We start from the raw sequence: 24,002 nt of genomic DNA on the forward strand, positions 1-24,002 counted from the left end.
ATGCTGTTTCAAGAGAATGGGTTTGCAAATGGTTTTCTTCTTATCAGGTGCACTGCTGATAAAGCCAGCTAGTTAGGCTCTGTGTCCACCACATTTATTCATTTAATTTAAAGCCAGAATTAATGCTTTTAAGTCATCCATTGTTAGATTATCACTAGATACCCCTAGTTAAGTAAAGTGACTTATGCTTCTTACATATTCCAGAATGGTATCCAGTCTTGATGGAGAACCTACTGTTTACCTTCATAGTTATTTCAGTAGTTACTGCAAATGAAAAAGAAAAGAAAAAAATGCTATTTTCTGTTTCCAGCCATTCTTGTTATGTCTTTCTCTGTTAAAGAGCCTACTAGTCTAGCACCTGGGATTTTTCTCCCTGTGGAGTTCCTTACACACTATACATGCACATGCTTACTTTGCAGTAAACCTCCCTAATACTGAGTAAATTTGCTATCTGCAAGTGCAAGTAGCGAATTTACTCGGCATTAGTAACAGTGCCGTAGTGCTTGTGTAGATGCCTGACTGGGAGCAAAATCTGCTCCCAGTCAGCCATCCACCAGGGGGTGGGAGATAGCTCTCTGCCCCCAGGAGCTGCCTACTGCCAGGGTGGGCTGTGCCACAAGAGTCCAGGCAGGGAATATGTCCCCCACTGTGGCAGCAGGGAGCTCCAGGTGACCCTTATCTCCCAGCCTGAGCTATACGGAAAATCTTAAATCTCCTGTCCCCTTTTGATGGAGCACCGTGGGGCTCAGACTGGGAGATAAGGGTCTCCCAAGAGTGGCCCCGCAATCTCAGGGCTGGGCTGGGAGATGAGCATCTCTCAGCAGTGGCCCTGTGACTGTGTAGCTGGCACTGGGAGCTCCCTTCTGGGGAAAAAGCTGCATGTCCGGGTGGGGACAATGTCCCCCTGCCCTGGCAGTAGGGAGCTTCCAGCTCCTGCTCCCTGATTGCGGAGTGGGGGTTGGGGAGCTTGTTTCCAGCCCCTGCCCCATGATTGCAGAGTGGGGATTGGGAACACGCTCCCCAGCCCCCACTCTGGGATTGCAGAGCAGGGGCTGGGAGCTCCTTGCATGGGAAAAGTTCCCCGCTCAGCCTGGAGCTGGTTGGGACCTGCCCCTGACTGGGAAGCACGTGCAGGTTGGAGGTGGTTGACAATTATCCTGTTTTGGGCAGCCCCCTGCTAGCTCTGGGCCTGCACATGCAGACTGCCCCATGCAGCCGAGGACTGGCCGGCAACTGTTCTGGTCAGGGGCAGGTCCCAGCCCCGTGCCCTGATCGGGTGATCGAAGCATGGGGCTTGGAAAGAGGTGCAGGGGTGAGTTAGGTCCCAGGCCTTTTCCCTGATCCATCGGTGGGGCAGTTAGCAGCTAGCTTGCAAATGGGACCTGCCCCCCCCCCCCCCGCCAGCTGTGGTTTAACTTGAACCAGAAGGGGGCCTGGGACAGACATTTCAGAAACTGGTTTGACCCAAATCAGTTAAGTCTGATACTACAGTCAATCAGATTTTTCTTAAACCAGTTTCAACCATTTTAAAACTGGTTTATGTGCAGTGAATGTATGTTCTGTTACAGGTTTAAACCAGTTTCTGATTACTTAAATTGGTTTGTGTGTAACTTCTGTCCCTAGCCCTGTTGGTACACCTTGCACTCTTTTTTTCCCCTTGATTATGTAACTGCATTTGGTCATATTAAAACTCTGTTCATTTGAATGAGCTCATCTTACCATCTGTTTCTTTGTCCTCTTTGTTATCCATTCACCCAGATTCTATCAGCCATAATTAAAAAAAAAAATATTTACTTCCATATCATTGAACATTTGTAGTATCCAGTCCCATTCTAATCCTATGAAAAAGCACACTGAAAGCTCCATTCAGTGATGATTCCCTGTGGAACAATGTCTTTTGAGGTTTGTTGGTTAGCCATTTCTGATTTATTTAACTTGTGTTTTATGGGTATTGAGAAGTCAACTTGGTGCTGCTTGATATTTTGTTTGAAAAATGAGTGCAATTTTAAAATCAGAAATACTAAGTCAATATACAGATTTGAATCTTTGATAGTGAAGGAAACTGCATTCTTCCTTCAAGATTACATTACAGACTTTATTAACCCCACAAAACACAAAATTGTAGCCCAAGGAATACTTTCTAGAACTATGTAAAGAGCTTAGTTGGCTATATGGTCCTTTTGGCAGATGACCTTAAAAGAAGTTAATATGTACTAAATACTATTCTAAATGTTGCCACTCTGAGAGAAGTTGGTCTGCACCTCCAAAAGATTGAAGGGTGGGTAGCTAGGTTTACTAGGCAGTGTTTGTATCGAGATGTGGTCCAGACAGTGGAAGCTTACCTGGTATTACCTTTCTTTTAAATTCCTTTGCCAGGAACTGTGTTTGGAAGCTGTTTAACTAAAACAGTTGCTGCATGGGGTTGGTTTTATTTTAACAGGATATGAATTTTTTCCATTTTTAGGTTATTACAGATTTTTCAGGAATAGTTCTTGAAAAGAAAGCTACGGAAAAAGGATCTTCTGAGGAGAATAAAGGTAAAAGTCTAGGATGTGGCTAGTGAGATGCTCCTAGATTCATAAATTCATAGAAGTAGGGTCGGAAGGGACCTTGCAGATCATCAAGTCTGACCCCCTGCCCTGGGCAAGAGAGAAAACCAGGCTCAAATGACCCCGGCCAGGTAGACATCAAGCCTCCTCTTAAAGACCCCCAGGGTAGGAGCCAGCACCACTTCCCTTGGAAGTTGGTTCCAGATCCTAGCCGCCCTGACTGTGAAGTAGTGCCTTCGGATGTCTAGTCTAAACCTACTCTCTAACAATTTGTGGCCGTTATTCCTTGTTACCCCGGGGGGGGCGCTAGGGGAAATAGGGTCTCTCCCAGACCCTGCTGGTCCCCCCTGGTGAGTTTATAGACGGCCACCAGGTCCCCTCTCAGCCTTCTCTTGCGAAGGCTGAACAGGTTAAGGTCCCGAAGCCTCTCTTTGTAGGGTCTGCCCTGCTGTCCCCGGAATGCAGGTGGCCCTCCTCTGGACCCTCTCAACGCTGTCCACATCCCTCCTGAAGTGCGGTGCCCAGAACTGAACACAGTACTCCAGCTGCAGCCTGACCAGTGTCGCATAGAGGGGGAGGATCACTTCCTTGGCCCTGCTTGAGATGCATCTGTGGATGCAAGACAAGGTACGGTTAGCCCTACTGACCGTGACCTCACATTTGCAGCTCATGTTCATCTTGGAGTTAGTAATGACTCCATGATCTCTTTCTGCCACCGTGCTTTCGAGAAGGGAGTTTCCCAGCTTATAAGTGTGCTGCTGGTTCCCACTGCCCAAGTGCAGCACCTTGCACTTTTCAGTTTTGAAACCCATCCTGTTTTCATTAGCCCACCCCTGTAACCTGTCCAGGTCATGCTGTAATCTGTCCTTCCCTTCTAGCATGCCCACCTCACCCCAAATCTTGGTATCATCAGCAAATTTAAACAGGCTGCTTTTTACCCAGTCATCCAAGTCACTCATAAAGAAATTGAACAGTGCGGGCCCAAGGACCAAACCCTGGGGGACTCCACTGCCCACTTCCCTCCAGGTCAAAAAAGACCCGTCCATCACTACCCCCTGAGTACGACCCTTCAGCCAATTTGCAATCCATCCGACTGTGTAGGCATCAATGCCGCAGTCACCTAGTTTTTTGATGAGAATGGGGGGGAGACTGTGTCAACGGCCTTGCTGAAGTCCAGAAAGACTTCATCCACCACGACACCTGCGTCCAATGCTTTTGTGACCTGATCATAGAAGGGAATCGGGTTGGTCTGACAGGACCTGCCCCTAATGAAACTGTGCTGGTTGCCCTTGAGCATCATCCCTGCTGCTGGCACATCACAGATGTGCTCCTTGATGATCTTCTCAAAGAGTTTCCCCAGGATTGAAGTAAGACTTTAACTATAGTTAAAGGACCCGGACAACCTATAGTTGCCCGAGTCCTTCTGTTAGTGTAATTCCTGTTTTTTGTAATGTATATCACACTTTGTCTTCATTACAGTGATGCCTCTTACAGATTTTTCTAAAGTTGTACATCATCTACCCAACTTACAATAAATTACTCAGGTTTTCAGTTAGATATGGTGGCTTGGACTACTGCCTAAGGTATAACACAACAGAGACCAATTAAATTGTTAAAATTCCACTGAGTTTTGAGATCAGACCATTTATTTTTCTTAGATAAGTAGTTTTTGAAACCCCCCTCATCAGCTTGTTGGCATACTGACTCTAGAATCTCAGTCTCTGAGCCAAAAGAAACAAACCCATGGGTTTGGGTTTTTTGTTTTTTAAACCTATGTTTTTGTTGTATGTTCAAGTATTTTTGTTTATACAGATCCAGAAATAATCGTTTGAAAGCATGGAATGCATGAAACAAGCATTCTTTGGGAAAGTTTCCTGCTTGTGAAAGTCATTTCTCAGTTCAGTCAGATGCACTGTAAAAGGGCGTTGTCTAGTTTTAGAAATTAGATCAATGCTATAGTATTTCCCCAGACTCTGTTATGTGGTTTATGGATGAGCAGTCAAATACAAAACCCAGTGGAAATATAGGACTTGATCCTGTGCTCCTTTTCTAGGAAAAGTTCTGTTGGCTTTGGCCTCTACACCATGGTTTTCAACCTGTGGTTTGCAGACCCCTGGAGTCCGCAGACTACATCTAAGGGGTTTGCAAAAGGTGACTATGATTAATCAAAAGTCTGTGAATATCTACACTTACAGTTCAAAGGGTTCACACCTCCACTCAATTTTTTTAGGGGTCTGCAAATGAAAAAAGGTTGAAAACCATTGCTCTACACCATAGATAAGATACAAATTAACAGTAAAGCAAAAATCTCTCTGATTGGGATTTTTTTTTTAAGGATAGATACTGTCTTCAGCCTTTCTGCTGCTAAACAATCTCTGACCTGCAAAATTTACAAGCCAAGAAATAAAAGTACATATTACTGCATGCTGCTATGTGTGATTAATGTTATACTACTAACTAAGAAAAACCTAGATAGTCCTTTAGGAGCTTACTCCTATTTTCCCACCCCTGTTTTTTTCTTTTTAAATGTCTCTGTGTCCTATCCTTTGAAAAGATGGCTAGCTTTCAGCAGTTTGCAACAGAAACGTGCTATTGAAGTACAGAAACTAAATAAAATAATTTTGGTTTCACTGAAAACTGCAAAAGAACTTAATCTATATTTTTTCACATTTGACAAGAAACAAACACAGTAGCTGTTGTGAAAATCCAAGAAAGCCAAGTGGAAGTGATGGACTATCAAGACGTGCCACCTGAATCCAGTGCTGCCTGTGAGCAATGTAATTCTGAATCTACTTTAAATCTGTATCCTGATCAATATCATTGTATCAAGTCTGGGATAAGCAGCGGTTTTGGAGAGAAGGAAATGTGGGACTTGGTCTAGAAAAGGTCTATGGTCTGTTCATTTCAATTAAAGAACATTGCATCCAAACTCTAAAAACACTCCATTTCCAAACATGGTCCAATTTGAAATTTTGTTCTTTTATACTTTTCAAGTATAGATCAGAAATTACCTAAGAAGTATGTATTACACATGGCATAGCACATATTGATTCACTGTGGACATGGACTAATCCTTCCAAGTGTTATTTATAGTAATTGGCTATAATGTTGTGTGTGGTTACTTGTTAAGTAAAAGGAAGGTGGTGATAGACCTAAGGAATGTGGAATACTTTTAGTGGTAAGGCATTTCAATTAAGGCTGTCTTGCATGTTAATAATGGAGGATTCCTTGACAGTGTGTTCACAAGAAACTCCTTGAATTCTTAGCAAAGTTTTTGGGGGGGCATTTTAATAAGATTTAGTATTTAATTAGCAAGTTTAACTCCTTTGTCATAAAAAGTGCACTCGACATTCTCTATTCATTGTATGTTTTGTTAGTACAGTTTAGGTTTTTGCTGTGTATTAAAGGCAGAGAGTAGGGTCCTTGCTCCATGGGGCTTTAGATCCTCAGTCTAATGTAGAGAAGTAGCTTGTTCATGTCTATTTATGTGTCAGTAAAGAGTTGGGGATACTGGTGGCTAAATCAATATTAGAAGGTTTTATAAAGGAAGTGTTCACAGGAGGAGAGGCAAGGCACTGGGGACTTGATTCTCTGTGAAGAAGAATGTCTTTTTACCAACGTGTTGATTACCATCAACTACTTTAAGTCCACAGAAAGTGATGGCACTTATGCACCTGATGCTGCAAAATATTAGTTCGTGGAGAGTTGTTTCAATAATCAGAGAAGGCATCAGGAGAATCTTGAGGGCCTGATCCAACACATACTAAAGTCAAGGACAAGGAGAATCTTCCTTTTTATTTGTCTGGAGCTGAATCAGATGCTAGGGAGAACTGAACTGAGGATGTGTGATGTCTTAGTTCAGAGCCCACAGCTGTTAATAATATCATTGTCTTTTTGTAGCTCCAGAGAAAGTTAGCTGCCTTATCCCTGATGGAGTTCCTATAGATATTACAGTGAAGCTGATGATCTGCTTGGTTCACCTGAGCATTCTAGAGCCACTCAATGTAAGTATAATCTAACAACAGCTACATTGGAGGCAGCTATGGAACATCAAGCAAAAATGTTTTTCTTACCATTGTATAGCTACAGAATTTGATTTAATAGTAGGTTTTCTACTGTCTCACTTTCCTCCAAAAATGGGCACAATCCTAAGAGAGTCATTACAACAGCATTGTAGGGGGGATTTCTCCCATGGAAGTAAATCTTTTATTACATGGAATTAAATAACTGGAGGTAGCTTGATGTGTGCTTTTTATTAGTAGCAATATAATTTTTCCCCTATAAATATTAACCAATAAAACTAATCAAGCCAAATTAATTGTCCTGCTAGGGAGGGGAGAGATTATATCCTTTACAGGATGAGTAAACTGCAGCCTGTATGCTGGTCCCCATTGAAAGTTGCCAGCAGAAGTGTTAGAGGCTTGGACTGATTCTTTTTAACTGTGAAACAATACTTTCTCTGAATCGATGCTTCAGTCATAATGATGATACAAGACTTTTTTTTTTTCTTTGAGAAAAATAATTTCTCTCACCCCTCCTCATGGAGCCTTTCACTAGGATAATTAAATTTGGAGTTTGCTTTTTACCTACTAGAGTAGGGTAGTTTAGTCCTATCAGGAATTCTGAAAATCTTTAGGATTTTTGTCACTTTACAGTCAGGTTTTAAGGAAGATTGTATTTCAGAGTGGAGTGTGTGTGATATTAGATGTTAACTGGACTGTTTGTTAGCCAGGTCCTATATGAAATGGGTTGCAATGCATATATGTTTGGCATAACTATTTAATTTCTACTTGTTTTATGGGAAAGCCTCTCTTGACTACTCTAGCAGAGCAAAATCCAGAGGAGATGGGGGATTTATACCTAGATGTTGCAGAAGCATTTCTGGATGTTGGAGAATACAATTCAGCATTGCCTCTCTTGAGTGCCCTAGTCTGTTCTGAAAGATATAACTTGGCTGTAGTCTGGCTCCGGCATGCAGGTAACAACATGGCAAAACTACTTAATACTGAAAGGTAGCATCCGTCATATGATAGTGTGTAATAAAATTCTGGTTAAAGTTCTGTATTTAATAGGTAAGAGCATTAGATTTAATGACCTGGTATTGGGAGGTCTTGTGCAGTGTTGAGTGTACTTATCTCCCATTGACATTTTAGGCCATTAATGAAGGATCTCTGAACATAAGATATAGAGGCCATGTGATAAATTATACATGTTGTCATGCTGTAGTTACAATCAGAGAATATCACATTTATTCTTGTAGTACAAGGTTTTCTGGCATGATTGGTGTCCCTTAGCCAGTCTAAAAAACTTTGAAATGCCTTCACTGTAGAATAGTTAGTCTTCCTAGATATGAATGTCAGTGATTCAGCTTTCATTTTACATATTAATCCCCAATAGGTGTTGAGTTTTTTATGATGCTGCCGATACAGTGACTTACATTGTTAGGGCATAATATGAGGGTGGTACACGTTCCTATTTTAGTAACAAATGCTCAAAATAGTTCTAATTATAAGTACATGTAAATTTTTGCTACAGAACTAATTTCATATGTATTATAATAGTTATGGTCTCTACACCATGTAACCATATCTAATTCATTATTTTTAGAGTGCTTAAAAGCCTTGGGTTATGTAGAACGGGCTGCAGAGAGCTACGCCAAAGTTGTAGATCTTGCTCCCTTGCATTTGGATGCAAGAATTTCACTTTCTACACTTCAGCAGCAGCTTGGCCGGCCTGAGAAAGCTCTCGAGGCCCTGGAACCAATGTATGATCCAGATACGCTAGCACAGGATGCTAATGCTGCCCAGCAGGTAGGTGAAATGCCGCATGATATGATTTTTGTCTTTTGTGTTGGATCCTTTGTCCACAGTTTTGGGGTTCATGGTTCTGTAAAGAATGTATTGCTAAATATACTAGCAATGCTGGTTAAAGATACCTTCCTGGCAGTACTGGAGTCTGGGTACCCCAAGGGGAGCAGTGGTGAAAGGTTTCCTATGGGGCTTCAGAGAGAGCATTATAAGAAAAAGAGTGTAGCTACTGTATTCACTCATATGCACCTTCCCTCCACCCTGCCCTATATCAGCCCTTCAATATTGGGGTGCACTTAAGTGGAGAAGCTGATTCTTTGCACTTGAATTAAAGGATGCAATAGGGAGCTTTAATGACTACTGGGGGTATCCTCCTTTCCCAGCTTGAGAGGAAAGGGCCGAGTGTCACAGTTTTAAACCTTTCACAACCTCTGCCAAATGGGCAGCAGCTTTTGACTACTCATCCAAAAGCTACTGCTGAATCGGCAGAAGCTATGAGAGGGTTAAAACCAGCACTGGGCAAGATTCAGCCTTTGTGGAATTCAGCCATGTGGTAAGAATTTAGCCATGAACCTGGAAAAAAATTTTTTGGTCTTTTTTTCATTCTGCCTTTCGAAAACCAGGTGCATGTAGTATGTGAGAAAATGTGATACTCTCTGTATCCATTTAATCCCCACTGCCAATATCTTAGTTTTGAAAGCAAGCCATGGAATGAATTTAAAATTTGATTAATGATGTTCCATGTTTTCTAGGAATTAAAGCTGCTGCTCCATCGTTCAACACTGTTGTATTCCCAAGGCAAAATGTATGGCTATGTAGACACTTTACTCACCATGCTAGCCATGCTCTTAAAGGTAAGTTAACTCGTATTGCTTAAACCAAAGAACAAACTAACTTGAAAACTTCACAAGGAAATTACATGGAGATAGGAAAACAGTAAGACGAATATTAGTAAACTGAAGCTTTGTATACATTAAATAGCATGTTTAATAGACATACAGTTATGTTATTGAATAGCATGCCTGAATCTTTCAAAGGCGTTCAGCATCTAGAGCTCCCATCAAAGCCATGTGAGCCTTTGGATTCTCGGTACCTTTAAAAGCTAGGATGTAAATGTTCCTTATTCTGCTCTGTTCTGTGTAAGACTAACAACTCCCATTTTATGCCTTAAGCTCTGGGCTCATTGTTGGGACTTGTTTTTACTGGTAGTTACCTAGAGTCTCGCATATTTTAAAATTTAATTTTAAAAAATTCCACCAGTTGTAATGTGATGGACTACAGGATTGTTCTGTGTGATTTCAGAATATACAAATTAAAAACAGAACATCACATCACTTTGGGTATACATAGCTACTGTAAATTATGGAAAGGTCTTTCTGTAAATGCCCACTTATAAATAAGATCATTCAAAGTGAATTTATGTCAATAACTTTCCTTGAAATCTTCTGCTGTTTTGTCTGTTTACTTAAAAATAATTTTTGTTTTGGAAAAATGTTTACATTTGGAAGTGTAGTGTTGCAACTCTGGCTGTTTGTTTGTTTGTTTTCTATTTTTTGTAATTCAGATTTCCATTTTCTCCAAACTGTTATACAGCAAAGCCAACTGTCAAGATATTATTTCTAAAACCTTGGTACTAGTACCATGACATCCCTTTTGTTATGCCACTAGAGAAGGACTTGTGTTTTTACTCTAAATAGACCAGTAAAAGTCTTCAGAATATTCAGAAAGTGTTTATCCTTGTTTTAGATAATCCAGTGTACACTGGAGCATGAAACACTGCTAAATATAACACTGTTTATGAAAACTGTCAAGTATGCTTTTGCTTCCTGTAGTGTAACTGAGCAAGATGTGTGATTCACGGAGTCAAAAACATTACGATATTGGTCTTCATAATTGTTTCCAGGTAGCAATGAACAGAGCTCAAGTGTGTTTAATATCTAGTTCCAAATCTGGGGAGCGACACCTTTATCTTATTAAGGTATCAAGGGATAAAATATCAGACAATGATGACCAAGAGACAGCAAACTGTGATGCCAAAGGTAATAAAATCTGTTAAAAATAAATTAATTCATAGTAACTCCTTACCTACCAAAGACACTGAGTTTGTTGCAGACAGATCCATGGTATTCATAGTAATACCATTTTATTAGTAATACCAGAATACAATTCTGTTCTTTAGAAAAAATGTTATAGATTTGACATTTTTTGTTCCATATTGAATCAAAAGTTAGACTATGTTTTATGTTGTTTGCCTGCTTCAGCATAGTCAGTTGCTTGGTGGTTATGGTATTTGTCTAGAATGTGGGAGACCCAGATTCAAGCCCCTGCTCTTTCATGTGGAGCAGAGTTAGCACTTGGGTCTCCTTCATCCAAGTTTAATATCTTAACTACTGGGCCATTGGCTTTTTTAGGACAGGTGGGTTTGTGGGCATGTGTATTTCTTTTTCCCTGGCTCAGCTTTACTGATAGCCAGATCACCTCCCCCACACAAACTAATTCATACATTGCCTAAATTAAGTCCTGATCCTACAGACTTTACTCAAATGAGTGGTCCCACCAAAATCAAAGAAATTATTGCCTAAGTCACTTGCAAGTTGCTAACATGAAAAAGTACACTTATAAACGAGTTGCTTTCATTTAGCACGACATGGTGCAGGCACCAGGCCTGTATTAATATTCTGTGGAAAAAAACATTTCCACTCATTTCAAAGCAAGTTAATTGAACCTGATGAACGAGTTGTTCAAACAGTGCTGCTTAGGAAGAAGTCTGCAGGTACACCACTATTTATCAGCTGCACAAACTACTGTGTTTTTCCAAAATTTCCAAATTATGACTAGCCTGGATCAGGTAGTTCTTTCGCAGGTGAATGAGATGGCCTTTAGTGTACGCGTACATGTTTGCATAGTACTGATCCAGCTTGAATTATTTAAATTCCCTGTAACTATGAAGTGTTTACTCTGTGATTGTTTATTAAAATTTGAACTCTATAAATTGTGTTGTTTTAAAATAATTAAAATCCACTTAATATTATTTTCCCTTAATATAAAAACAGTTAAAAAAAACCCTCTGGGTTGAAATTTAAACAGAATCTGTAGTCTTCAGCTCTCTTTTCTGTGCCTGTTTGACTTTCTTACTATTTTAGCCATATTTGCTGTACTCACAAGTGTCCTGACAAAAGACGATTGGTGGAACCTTCTCCTGAAAGCCATTTACTCCTTGTGTGACCTCTCCCGATACAAGGAAGCAGAGCTGTTGGTGGATTCTTCACTGGAGTATTATTCGTTCTATGATGACAGGCAAAAGCGTAAAGAGCTGGAGTACTTTGGTCTTTCAGCTGCAATTCTGGACAAGAATTTCCGCAAGGCTTATAATTATATCAGGTAAGAATCACTAGTGTAGTTGACGCAACCATATATTCTGTAATGATTTCCATTGAAGCTTTATGTATACATCTAAGAGCATTTGTAGCTATTAGAACAGTGATTTTCAGAATTACATGCAAGCTGATTTTTTTTTCTAAGGCCCCCAGAACACAGGACCCTTAAGATGTGATTAACCAGTCAATCATGTCTTAATTTGTTCCCAGGCCACATGTTCGATCAATAAATGGCACAATAAAAAGAAAGTTATTACACAAAAAATGTGTAATAATTGTAGCAGTTTCATATCATGCCAGCATAGTGCACCCCCACAGCTAGGAGCCCCATCAGCTGATGGGGCTCCCTGCCAGGGTGGGGGTTCAGTATGCTGGCAGGTGCCAGACATGACGGGATATGATGCTTGATCCTACAATCAGTCCTTCTGCCATGCACATGTGGCATAGCTGGAAGTATGATTATGGTGATGCTGTATCAGATCCCATGGCGCTTTTACTTGCATGTCTGCCAGGGGCCTGAGAGGACCAGAATATCTATTGATTTCCACTTAAGCAAATAAGTCTGTGAAATTAAAGAGCTTTTTTGGCAGTTTTTAATTGCCAAAAAAAACCCTGTCTGCTTTATGGCACTTTTCTGCAGTGAACCATCTGGTCATCTCGCTATATGTTAGGAATGTAGTATAGGTTATGTGCCCTACTAACTTTATTCAAATGAGTTGTCCGATCAAAGCAAAATAAATTACTCTAATAAGTGAGGACTGCTTGGCTCTTTGAATAATTTGTCAATTGATTTTAGACTTGTCATTCACATGGTACTTTCAAATAAACTGTAGATCTTTTCATTACAGGCTATTTACTTAGTGATTTATTGCATACTATAGATACACAACACAATATGTGATTTCCTTCCTTTTAGAATAATGGTAATGGAAAATGTCAATAAACCTCAGCTCTGGAACATCTTCAATCAAGTCACCATGCAGTCTCAGGATGTACGACACCATCGCTTTTGTCTTAGGCTAATGTTGAAAAATCCAGAAAATCATGCACTGTGTGTCCTAAATGGGCACAATGCATTTGTATCTGGCAGTTTCAAGCATGCTCTTGGTGAGTCATTATTTTATTTAACTAATAAAAAGTACAACGTTCTGAAATATTTTATATGCTATACTCCCAAATTCCTTTACATCAACTTTCTCACAGTTTTATATATTTTCAACATAGCGGGAATATGTCCTTTTGAATAAGAGAAAAATCACCTTTGTCAGAGATCCCTAATATTTGCTTTGTGCTGCAATTAATGAACTATACAGTTCTTGGCACTAGTACATAGTATCTCACTCATTTTAATTTGTTGGTAAAAGAATTGGGGCATAAGCGAATAGGCCAATTCATGAAAATATGTATCAGCAATTCAAGGAGTATCTGTGTAGTAGTTACGGACTTGTATTTTGGGGTGGGAGAGCTGTTTTTCTTTTCTTTTAATGAGGAAAAAATGTGGGTTTTACTTATGCACGGTCAATTTATTATTAGAACAGTATGATAAATCATTTCCTGATAACCACGAAGTATCAAAGAGATGGCAAATCTGAAGTGTTAAATATTTCTTCTAAGGAAAGTTTCAGGATTAATTTAGAAGAGATACATTTTCAAAGAATAATTTACTAAATATTTTATAAAGCCTCTAGGAAAATAGTTAAAATAATTAATCAGGGAATTGGCATCTTGCTAGCCTCTTTACACAGTTTAGGGCTGAGGAAATTAATATTTTCCCAACAAGTACACAAAATTGAAAGTGAATAAATTAGTTGGCCATTAGCTCATCCCCAGATTGGGAAAAAAAAAGCAGGGAGTGCCATATTTTCTTGCATACCACACACCCTAGAATGCACACACCATGTTTTGGGAAGGCAGAATGAAGAAAAAATAAATGTCCAGTCATGGCTGAATGCAGATTGCAGGGGATCCTGGCTGCAGTAGCTGTACCTGGGAGAGAGTTAACATTGCAACTCTGATTCTAAAGGGTGAACTCTACTCCCTCCCCCTCTGAGGCTGGTGGACAAGCATGGCAGCTGTCTTGCATCTCCATGCTTCTAGTACAGTAAAGAAAAAATCAGTTTCCCTGCTTAAGGCATGCACCACACCTTTGGAAGGCTGATTTTTTGGAAAAAAAGGCTGTGTGGGGCACACAAATAAATATGGTAGGTAGGTCCTTAGCTGTGATAGGCCCACTGATGTTGAAGCGTCAGCATTTTATACCAACTCGGAGACCCTGGATCTCAAAAAAGAATATACACAAGATTGTGGTAACATAAAAAAATTAAAAGTTTCTTAATAATCTTTTGAGAGATGCCTACTTCGCATTACACTCAATTTTGCCACCTAAGCTACAATGGGCACGCCTACACGAGACGCTACTTTGCCATACTGGTGAGCTATGGTGACATAGTGTCAGTGGGCACAAATTGGGATGCCAGTGCTACTACACAGTAGCAATGAGTTACTGCTCAGTAGGGTCAGAAACAACCCATGCACCCCCTGGACTGTGCAGTAATGGTGGTTACTGCGCAGGCATTAAATACTTCCTAAAGCAACTACTAAATGACTGAGCAGTAACAACTGTGTGGTCAGGGGCATGTGTAGATGTGCCCAATTCTAACAAAAAAAACCCCATTTTGTCTGTGTTTGAGACTATTCTGTTTAAATTCTGACTTTTCTTGGGGCAGTAGAGGAGGGTGCTGAAAACATGAAAGCTGTAGCATCTGGTGTTCTCCTTTCATGTTTTATTGTGGTTGTATTCAATATTCATTCCCTTATGCTGGTTCCCTTTTTCAGTTCAAACTTCCAAAAAAATTTGATACAGTGAAATGCTTTTAGAGAGAAACTGTCTCAAATCATTTACTCCTGCTTTTAGGACAGTATGTGCAAGCCTTTCGTACCAATCCTGATGAGCCTCTGTACAGCCTTTGCATAGGCTTAACTTTTATCCATATGGCATCTCAGAAATATGTCTTAAAAAGACATGCTCTTCTAGTACAGGTAAGTTTGGGGGAAGCGGGGTTGCTGTTGTTATGATTGCATTTGTCTGTAGTATTTATTGTTCATTAGCTCTCTTACTCCATTCAGATAGTTAAAGCTGAAACAAATGATCAGAGCTGACTGAATAATATAAAAAGGGATTTAGGTTAGGATTTTAAAAAATATCCATGTAATTTCGGAGTACATGTCCCAAGACCAGTCTGCTGCTGCTCCAGTTCTGTAAGTAAAAGCAATTTTGCTCTGGTTTGTAGAATCCTTAATTATTTCCATGTATTAGGCAGCTGCCATGTACTTAAGAAAATATTAGTTCCATTGGCTGTAGTATTGATGTTTATGCAGCTGAAACATTGTCCTGGAAAGGCATTATTCACTGTTCCACTTGTAGAAAGGGTCACCCTCTTGAATAGATAGCAGGAACAATGTCATGTGACATGGGTAACTAGCCATGTAACATAAATGATATATTGTTGGAGCAAATACTTAACAAATAGGCATATTTTGAAAATTGTGTCCAGAATGTTTAGTGAATCCTTACAATGGTAAATGCATAGGAAGATCATCATTTAGGACCCGTGGGGTGTTTATATACATTTTCCAGGAGTGGGAGGAGAAAGGCGCTTTAATTACAGCGGCTGTAAGAGCTCTAAAGTGCCCGGAGCGTCTTGTGTATCAGTGTCCCCATGCTTAAAAATGGTGATGGGGGCACTTTAACTAAATCTCATTGAATGAGCTTTTGTTAAAGCACCCCTGCTGCCATTTTTCAGCATGGGGGACACTGATGCATGTAACGCTAGAGTCTGCTGGAACGTGGTAATTACCATGCTCCACCAGACTCGATTAATCAAGGCTGCTTCGATGCACTGTAATTACAGTGTGTCGGAGCAGCCTTCCTGGACATGTATAGACACCCCTGAATGCTTCACTAACAAAAAAATAAAAATAGAATCTAATGAATAGTTAGACCAGTTCTGGAAACCAGTTAACATCTAAGAATGAGGATCAAAGATTTTCACTGATTCTTACAGTTAGTTCTGAGTATTTTTAAAAGTTGGTACTTAAAGCTATGGGGAGTGTTACTCACTGAGCACTCTCTAGTGAATCATTGAAGGATTGATTTGCAAGATGCTGACTGAGTGCCCTCAGTGTCCATTGAAACAAGGTTGGACTCTGTGAACAGTTTTGCTTTGATCTGTAAAATTCTGACTGAGAAACCCTGAATTTTTGCTCTGAAGGCTTTAGGGACTCTTGTCCAGTGGTTTTAAAATGCTCCTATTTTTGATATTATGGAATGTTTTTGCTCTGTCATATAGGCATGCAAATTTGTACAGACACTGTGTAGATAATCTCTCTGCATTAGATCATGTAATGGACAGATTATCTGTAAAATTATTTATTTTTTAAATAAAAGGTATTTAAAAAATATGCTCTTAGAAAAGAGCAACTAAACTCATTTGGTTGGTTGTTTTTGATCTGATCGGTCAAATTTTTCTGTTTATGTTTTTCTTAGGATCCTCGTGTAGATACACATAATTATCTTGTATGCTACATTGTGAAGGAATTGTTCTTTTCCCTCTAACTTTTTCTGAGCTGTTGTAACTATTTATGGTCATTCTTGGCTTGGTGTGGTCTGATTCAGAAAGTAGGCCAAAGATGGAACCCTGTGATCCTCTTTCTGGATTGCTGTTCCAGCACAACGCACTGTAACCATTTTCCCTTTTAGCTAGTCCCTTCACCTTCTGCACTTGCCAGAGCTGGGCCCAGACCCATAATAGATCTGATGGTTTTGGGTTAGTGGCCTCCAATATTTATAATTTCTTCCCTGGAAATTGAGGATTTTTAAAATTTCCTCTCCTTTCCAAGTGAGGCAGCTATGTTCAGATTTGGGGTGGAAAGCTGGCCACTTAAGAGGCTTGCTTTTGTTTAGAAACACTGAATGCTTACAGTTCCCATTGATTTCAGTAGGAGTTGCAGGCACTTGCTCTAAAATCAGCTCACTTATTTAGATACCAAACTGTGGCCTAATTTTAATATTTTTAGCTACTGCTTTCCTTATAATAACCCTGTCTTTCCTAGCTGCTGACATTCTCCTTTTACAGCGTATTTGGAAAATGTCCTATTTGTGTCACCCTCTGGTCCTGCAGTTCTGTGTGTCTGCTTTTCTCAGTTCTTTTTCACCCACATTGAAGGTTTCTTTTAATCTTAGTTTGTCCTGAGTCTGTCTGTTCAGTGGTTCATGCAGACATGATGTAGGGGTGCTCCAAATTATCATGATGAGCTGGTGTGTTGGAGCTAATTCCTCATGTTGAAGGAACTATCTTTGTTTCTAGAGGCAATATTGGTAATCAAAGGCTGTTAGTTACAGCCAAGTCAGCACATTCATAAGTGATAACAAAATGAACCATAACTCTGTTTCCACTGTGCAGTAGTTCCCTTTCGAATTCTCCCTTTTTTCCTTAATCCCATTTGATTTTTTTTTCCTGAGGACTCCTTTTATCTAAAAAGACCATATGGATTTCAGTCTAAAACGGCTATACTCAGTATCTTATTTTTACTTTAATCTCTAGGAGGTGACTCTCGTCCCAGTGGCCTTCTTTATAGCAGTGAACAAACATTAGCTAATGAATACTCACAGTGTCCTCATATGGTGAAAGGCTCAAGAGAAGCTAAATGGCTTTCCTAGGTTGGTAGTGTGTGTTGGTGGCAGAGGTTGGATTAGTTCCCAGTCCTGTGTTCTTTTTTCTCAATCTGTGTGGGTAATGCTGGCTTCTTCCACATTGCCCCATCACTGTGACGTGTTCCACTACAGGCCATTCTGGCTCACTGGGGCAGTAGAGGGGGAGGGCTGCACTGTATCTTTAACTTCAGCATGGGGATATGATTGGTTAGCACCATGCTCCAGCCACCTTTACCTCCAGTTTGTTCCTGATATCAGTTGGATAGGAGGCTGGATGGGCTTCAGGGCCATGGTAAAAGGGAAACAGTGAGTATAAACTCACCGCCCTTGCCTGGGGCTGAACCCAGATCCTGACAGCTGAACTACATGGCTTAGTGTTGTATTTGTAGTAATAGTCTGTCGGGCAGCTCAGATTGAGTATTGTTCCCTTTCTAGTTGTTCTCCTTTAGTAGGGTTTTTGGTTGTAGCTGTGTTGGTCTAAGGACGTAGGCAGGCAAGGTTCTTTGAGTAGATGTGTTATCTTTTATTAGACCAACTGAGTAGTTGGAAAAAAGTTCTTAGCAAGCTTTTGAGTGCAGTCACCCTTCTTAAGGCATAGGAAGTCTCTGCTGTTCTGAGACTCCAAGGAGTGAGAGAAGCTAAAAATGTTTTAGTTTCTCTCATTCCTTGGAGTCTCAGAACAGCAGAGACTTCCTATGACCAAAGAAGAGTGATTGCGCCTGAAAGCTTGCTAAGAATGTCTTTCCTTTTATAGTGAACTGAGCTAGAATTCACTGCATATAGACCAGGGGTAGGCAGCCCTCGGCACAGGTGCCAGAGCATGGCATGCAAAGGCATTTTGCTTGGCATGTGCACTTCAAGGTGGACAGTTGCGGAGGGGGCCAGGGCTGCACTGCCACAACAAGGATCAGGCCCCTTGCAGCTCCCCCAGTGTCCACCCCTGGCACGCCAGCATCTTACAAGCCAAGGTTGCGGGTTTCTGACACTGTCCAAAAACGTTACCAACCCCTGGTATAGACTGTGTTTAGTTTAAAAGGGGGTAAAACAGAGAAATAAGGAACTAAAGTAACAAATTAAAGAACAACAAGTCTACTGAAGTTATAGAGGGGTTAGTGTAGTAGAAGGAATTACTATTCTAGGTTCGATTTCTAGTTGTGCACCAGACTGTGGTTCTCTGGCAGAACTCCCTCTGGCCTCAGTAGCATTAAGATTGGACCCTTCTACTATTTAGCCTCTGTGTTACCCAGGCCTTTAGCTCCATCTTCCCTTTTATTCATTTTTCTGGTTTGTCATTTGGCAAACGTATGCTGAGAATTGGTCATTGCTGAAGGTTGCTGGTGTTCCGGGAGCTTTTACAAGGGTCTGAGGAGAAATGTGTTTGCATTCCAGGAATAATCCTATGTTCTTCTGTGTGGACTGCAGCCAGGATTGGTTGAATCAAAACGGTGTTTCTTTACTGCTAAACAACAAAGTAAGAGTGAGCTGTAAAAAGGGTAAGGGTTGAAAGACACCTCCCCCCACCAGTGAACACAGGGTGATGTTTTAAAGCATGATAGATGTAAATAATACTATTTCAGAACAGCTAGCCACAATTTAGCACAAGTCCTCTCACCATGTGAACCTTCTGGAGGCTATGAAAATATGGCTCTGGCTCTCCCGTGGTATGAAACAATGAGTTGTTTTTCCCTGTGGCCTCAAGTGAGCTGATTCTTTATGGAAAAAACACTTTCTGCAAAGAGAGAAAACCAAAACCTTATGCTGTTTGTTTGTAATGTGTGTGTGCAGGGATTCTCTTTCCTTCACCGCTATCTGGGCATCCGTGGACCTTGTCAAGAATCTTACTATAACCTTGGCCGTGGCCTTCATCAGCTGGGATTAGTGCATTTGGCAATCCACTACTACCAAAAGGCTCTTGAACTTCCTCCTGTTGTCTTAGAGGTACTGTACAGTCAAATACCTGAACCTTAGTCTCTACAAATCAGTTGGGTATTATCAGTAAGTAACCAGAAGTAAAAACTGTGCTCAAAATTATCAGTAATCCCTACTGTAAATTCACCGATGTTAGAAAAAGTCCCTTTTGGTTATCATCTGTTCTGTGTTTCAAACATTTATAGTTTGAAGGCTCAAGACAATCTGAGGGGGTTTGGTTTTATTGTTACATTATTGGGAGTGGCAGCTACAAGAAAATGGTCAATGAAGAACTTTTCCATATGAATATCAAGAAGTGATTTAAAATCCATTTCAAAGCAAGAATAATGGCATGTAAAATCTGACTGGCATTTTCTCTATTGCACAAATAAGAGGGTTTAACAAAAAATATAGATTTCCAGTGTAAATATATTGATGTAGTAGAAATGAAATGACCTATATAATAAGGTAAAGAATTTGTATGCATTAGTACACTGATTCTGTAGTGGTTTTCTGTTGTAATTTGCCATGGGTTTCTTTGCACTGTCTATATAGTGGATCAGATAGCAAAAGTGTCTGATCTAACAGACATTTATCTTAATTGTAGTGAGGCTTATTTAAAATAGTAATGGAAGAAAACATATGCTCTGCCATATGCTGGTGTTGTTCTCTAAGCTAGAGTTCTGGCGAGGGAGTGTTGGGGAGAGGGGGAAGAAACATGTCTGGTCATAAGGCAGTGATATTCAAGATTTACCCTGGGTTTATATCCAATGTACATGCAAATAATTTTTTTCAATTATTTCAGGGAATAGAAACTGATCAAACAGACTTGAAAAGAGATATTGCCTTCAACCTATCACTAATTTATCTGAGTAGTGGAAATACAACAGTAGCCCGAAAGATGCTATATACATATGGAGTCGTATGACAAGAGTTTGTGGCAGCTGTTCACGGTTAGGATGCAGCCTGCAAGAAAAACTGCCACTTTCATTTTCACCAGGATATTGAGGATGTCGGGCATTATGCAATGGTAAAAGATTAAGCTGAAAGAAGCTAAGTAAATATTTTTTCCTAAACAGAACTAGACATGGTCTGGTTGGAGCTGCCACTTCGTAGGTATTTTGTTTCATAGACTTTTAGCTATTTTTTTCCAGTTTCTAAAATTGTGACAGTAAAATGCACTGATTCAAGAAAAATACTATTGGCATTTCTGAGCAAATTCCAGATGTACTTGAAGTTGGTGGGAGCACTTATCATTAGGTTCTGCATTTTTCTCCATGGATTTTGATTCTGAAATCTACCGTTCCTGCTGGTATACAGCATTTTCTGCTGAATAAGGGGCCAAAAAAAGCACTAATTATTTTTGGAGGAGACTTGTTTGTGTATTTAACCAGATACTGTCCTTGTTGAAAAGCTATTCATTTGTTACAGTTAGTTTGCCACATACTATTCAGAATTGTTGTTCTTATGCAGGAGAGGGAAGAGAAATCAGCTTCCAAGGTAGAATGCTAACCCCAGCATATTAGGCAGTAGCTTTATACAGATTCCTGGGAGGATATTTCCAAAAAGAGGAGAGAACTGCAAATAAATCCAATTGCAAGACCTTTTTATTACTTGCATATTTTTTAGGTAATTCTGATTCTTTCTTTTATTCAGAGGTAACGTTGTCTGAGAAGTGACTTTTGCTTTAATATTATGTGCCACATCTGTAACAGCATCCTATTTAGAAAGAGTATTGTATATTTTGTGTTAATAAACATTTTTAGTTTGTAAATAATACCTATCGTTTCAATAATTAAGTTATTCGTAGCAAAAATCACAGTCTGTTTAGTGGGTTAAAATTAGTAGTGTAGTAAGTAACAGACAGCCCCAGGGTTTCATTTTCCTGTAGTAAAAATGCAGTAGAAATGCTGCAAATTCTGTAAAGTCCATTGCAGATTAAGAAGATAATTCCAATTTCACAGGTTTTCTCTTGTCTCGTAGAGAAATAGTTCTCAGAGCTGCTGGTTCTCTCTTTTAAAACTTGTCTCCAGTAGGTGTTATGTTGAGTCCTTGTAAGATTACAGCCCTAGATCTTGGCATGCAATTCTTTCCAGCACACCTGTATGATTAAACTTCAGCACTAACATGATTTCTATTAGATGACAAATTGAAATGTGTAGGGCTGGATCTTATATTGAATTTTAGTCAAAGTCATTACAGCTCTTGGGGGGAAAAAGGAACAGGTTTGCTGAATTCTCTACTTCTGGGAAATGCAATTATAGTTTGTTTATATTCGATCAGATGATACCCAGTTGCTAGACAAAAAGGTGGTAGATGCTATTGTTGACAGTTACTATCTGTTTGTTCCCTTCATGGGGAGAATTCCAGTTGATTGTTCCACTGGGTGGTGTGGCCTGCCGATCTGACAAAACTGAATGGACAACTATTAACTTATTTGTTTTCTAAATATTGTCCTTGCCCCAAAGCCTTTTACTCTGCTCTGATGGGGGCAGAATGCCCATTTGTTTATCTTTGTTTTATTTTTCATTTGTGACTAAATATTTAATATTCTTTACCATTTCCTCTTAACTTTTTTCCCCTGATCTACATGGTATGATGCATCTCCTGCTTATTCCACAAATCAGAATAATCTTGTGATTACCTTGTGCTCCCCATTCTTTCCTTATGTATTTATTGTGTGGGCTCTCTGAGAGCTACTATCTTTTTATTCTGCTTACAGTCCCCCAGCACATGCTCCATGTTATACATGAGAGATATTTTTAACTTCTTCCTCTTTTCTGTTAAAGTGTCCCCCACACTCTCGGCCTAGATACTGGGTTGTAGTAACAGAATCATCTCTTGCATATCAAGGCAAGTGATTTATTCTGCTCTGTTCAGCAGTGGTGAGGCCTCACCTGTTTTGGGCCCCACATTTCAAGAACAATGTGAGCAGATTGGGAAGAATCCAGCAGAGTGTGACAGAAATGATTAGAGGCCTGGGAAGCATGACTTATGAGGGAAAGGGCTATTTAGTCTGGAGAAGAGAAGGCTGAGGGGGGATTTGATGTAAAAGTTTTCAAATACCAGAAGAGTGATTATAACGGGGATGGAGACGAAACTATTCTCTTGCTGTAGGGGACAGGACTAGAAGCAGTGGACTCAACTGCTGCAAAGGAAATTTAGGTTGTGGATTATTAGAAAGAACTTTCTGACTGAGGGTGGTCAGGTATTGGAACAGGCTACCTAGAAATGTTGTGGACTTACCATCTCTGTACATTTTCAAGAGGTTAGACAGATGATTAGCATGTTTCTGCCTTCAGCAGAGGGGTGCTGGACCAGACAACTTGGTCCTTTCAAGCCCTACTTCCCTATGATCCTAAATCTAACATCCTCCCCCCTTGCCTTCTTGGACATTAACCCGTCCCTCTCACGCAGGGTATGTGGTTGCTCACTGTTCTCCCTTTTCCTATCCAGATGCTCCTCTCCCTTTGTTCTTTACAGCCCTGTATGTCCCGAAGAGTTGATTGGGGTGAACACAGCCAAAGCCCCTGGTCAAGCATGCCCTCCCAGATTAAATTGGCTGTAACAATTTTAGCAACTAATTAAACCAAATTTCAGTCATTCAAATAAACAGGGAAGAAATAATTGGGAGAGCCAATGCCCAGGACTCTTTAAAACATCTCTTTTGTTCATTTGTTTCGCCCCCTGCCACCACCTTTTTTTTGATCTGTCAAAAACTTTTCCTTTAATTGAGATTTGAAAAGGACACTTTAAAGAAATGAGAAAGTCCTAAAGTACATCCTGCAGGTGCTATTCTGGCTAGAAGATTGGATTTGTAATCAATAATAGAAATTCAAGCTTTGACAGTTAAAAAATCCTTACATGTAAGACTTAGGATCATAGGATTTATGCTTGTAAGTACTCTCCAAAATATGATAGACCCTCAGTAGCAAAATAGAAATACTAGAAGAATTGGATTCTGTGGACCTTTGGATGGTGAAGATGACCTGATAAGGTTTTTGGAGTTTTTTCATAAATCATTGGACTTAAACTTGGCCAAAAAAAGAATCCTCTTTATACTGGAAAGGCTTATTGCATCACATGCGTACCATCTGAAATGCTGAACTCATGTCTGGAAGAACAATGGCAATAAGAGATAGTGGAGGTACAGCTACTTTTTGATTTTTTTCTTTCCAAGTGTAAATTGAGTGTAAAGTACTCAGACAAAGTTTATTCCACATTGATCAGTGTTTAATAAAATGGTTGCTACACCATTTTTCCCTGCAAAGCTTAGGATATATCTGAGGAAATAAATATATTGTTATGGATTACATGGGCCAAAATGCCTAATATCTATTGGTCAAAATTAAGGTTAATGGAGCCCACAACCATAATTCAATTCACATGATACTGACTTCTACATGCCTAATAGTGTTAGAATTTAAAGATCTTGCTTCATTTAAAAACTAAAATGTATGGACATGCTAGAATTTTATATCTCATGCCATGCGTGGGCTTTCTGACCGATCAGTCCTGCAACAAGCGCTGGCAGTGGAATAGGCCAGTGAACGTTAAACGCCACCATGTTGATGTCAGTGACATGTCCTCTACTCCATGAAGCTTGTCTGACCAAGAAGCTTGCTTCTTCCTGGTTCAGCAGGTCGGA

At 40.0% G+C, this 24,002-nt stretch overlaps 1 protein-coding gene across 6 annotated transcripts in view; it reads left to right on the forward strand.

The window, feature by feature from the left end:
- The window catches only part of GTF3C3 (general transcription factor IIIC subunit 3), a 79,367-nt gene that overhangs the window by 14,593 nt on the left and 40,772 nt on the right, over window positions 1-24,002 (forward strand). For 2 of the 6 annotated variants that reach the window (XR_003095202.1, XM_025209942.1), the window contains exons 8-17: window positions 2,465-2,537; window positions 5,228-5,326; window positions 6,450-6,553; window positions 7,356-7,527; window positions 8,157-8,359; window positions 9,109-9,210; window positions 10,260-10,395; window positions 11,500-11,737; window positions 12,650-12,840; window positions 14,648-14,772. Coding sequence is in view for 5 of the 6 variants with exons in the window: in XM_025209942.1 (XP_025065727.1) it covers window positions 2,465-2,537; window positions 5,228-5,326; window positions 6,450-6,553; window positions 7,356-7,527; window positions 8,157-8,359; window positions 9,109-9,210; window positions 10,260-10,395; window positions 11,500-11,737; window positions 12,650-12,840; window positions 14,648-14,772 (1,443 nt within the window). In the remaining variant the exon portion in view is untranslated. Of the gene's footprint in view, window positions 1-2,464; window positions 2,538-5,227; window positions 5,327-6,449; window positions 6,554-7,355; window positions 7,528-8,156; window positions 8,360-9,108; window positions 9,211-10,259; window positions 10,396-11,499; window positions 11,738-12,649; window positions 12,841-14,647; window positions 14,773-18,835; window positions 19,180-19,231; window positions 19,385-20,159; window positions 21,332-24,002 lie in introns of those variants that run through there. The other 4 variants (XM_025209939.1, XM_025209940.1, XM_025209941.1 and 1 more) reach the window with 4 other exon arrangements.

The sequence above is a fragment of the Alligator sinensis genome, unplaced genomic scaffold, assembly GCF_000455745.1.
Source record: "Alligator sinensis unplaced genomic scaffold, ASM45574v1 scaffold784_1, whole genome shotgun sequence".
Lineage (NCBI taxonomy): Eukaryota > Metazoa > Chordata > Crocodylia > Alligatoridae > Alligator > Alligator sinensis.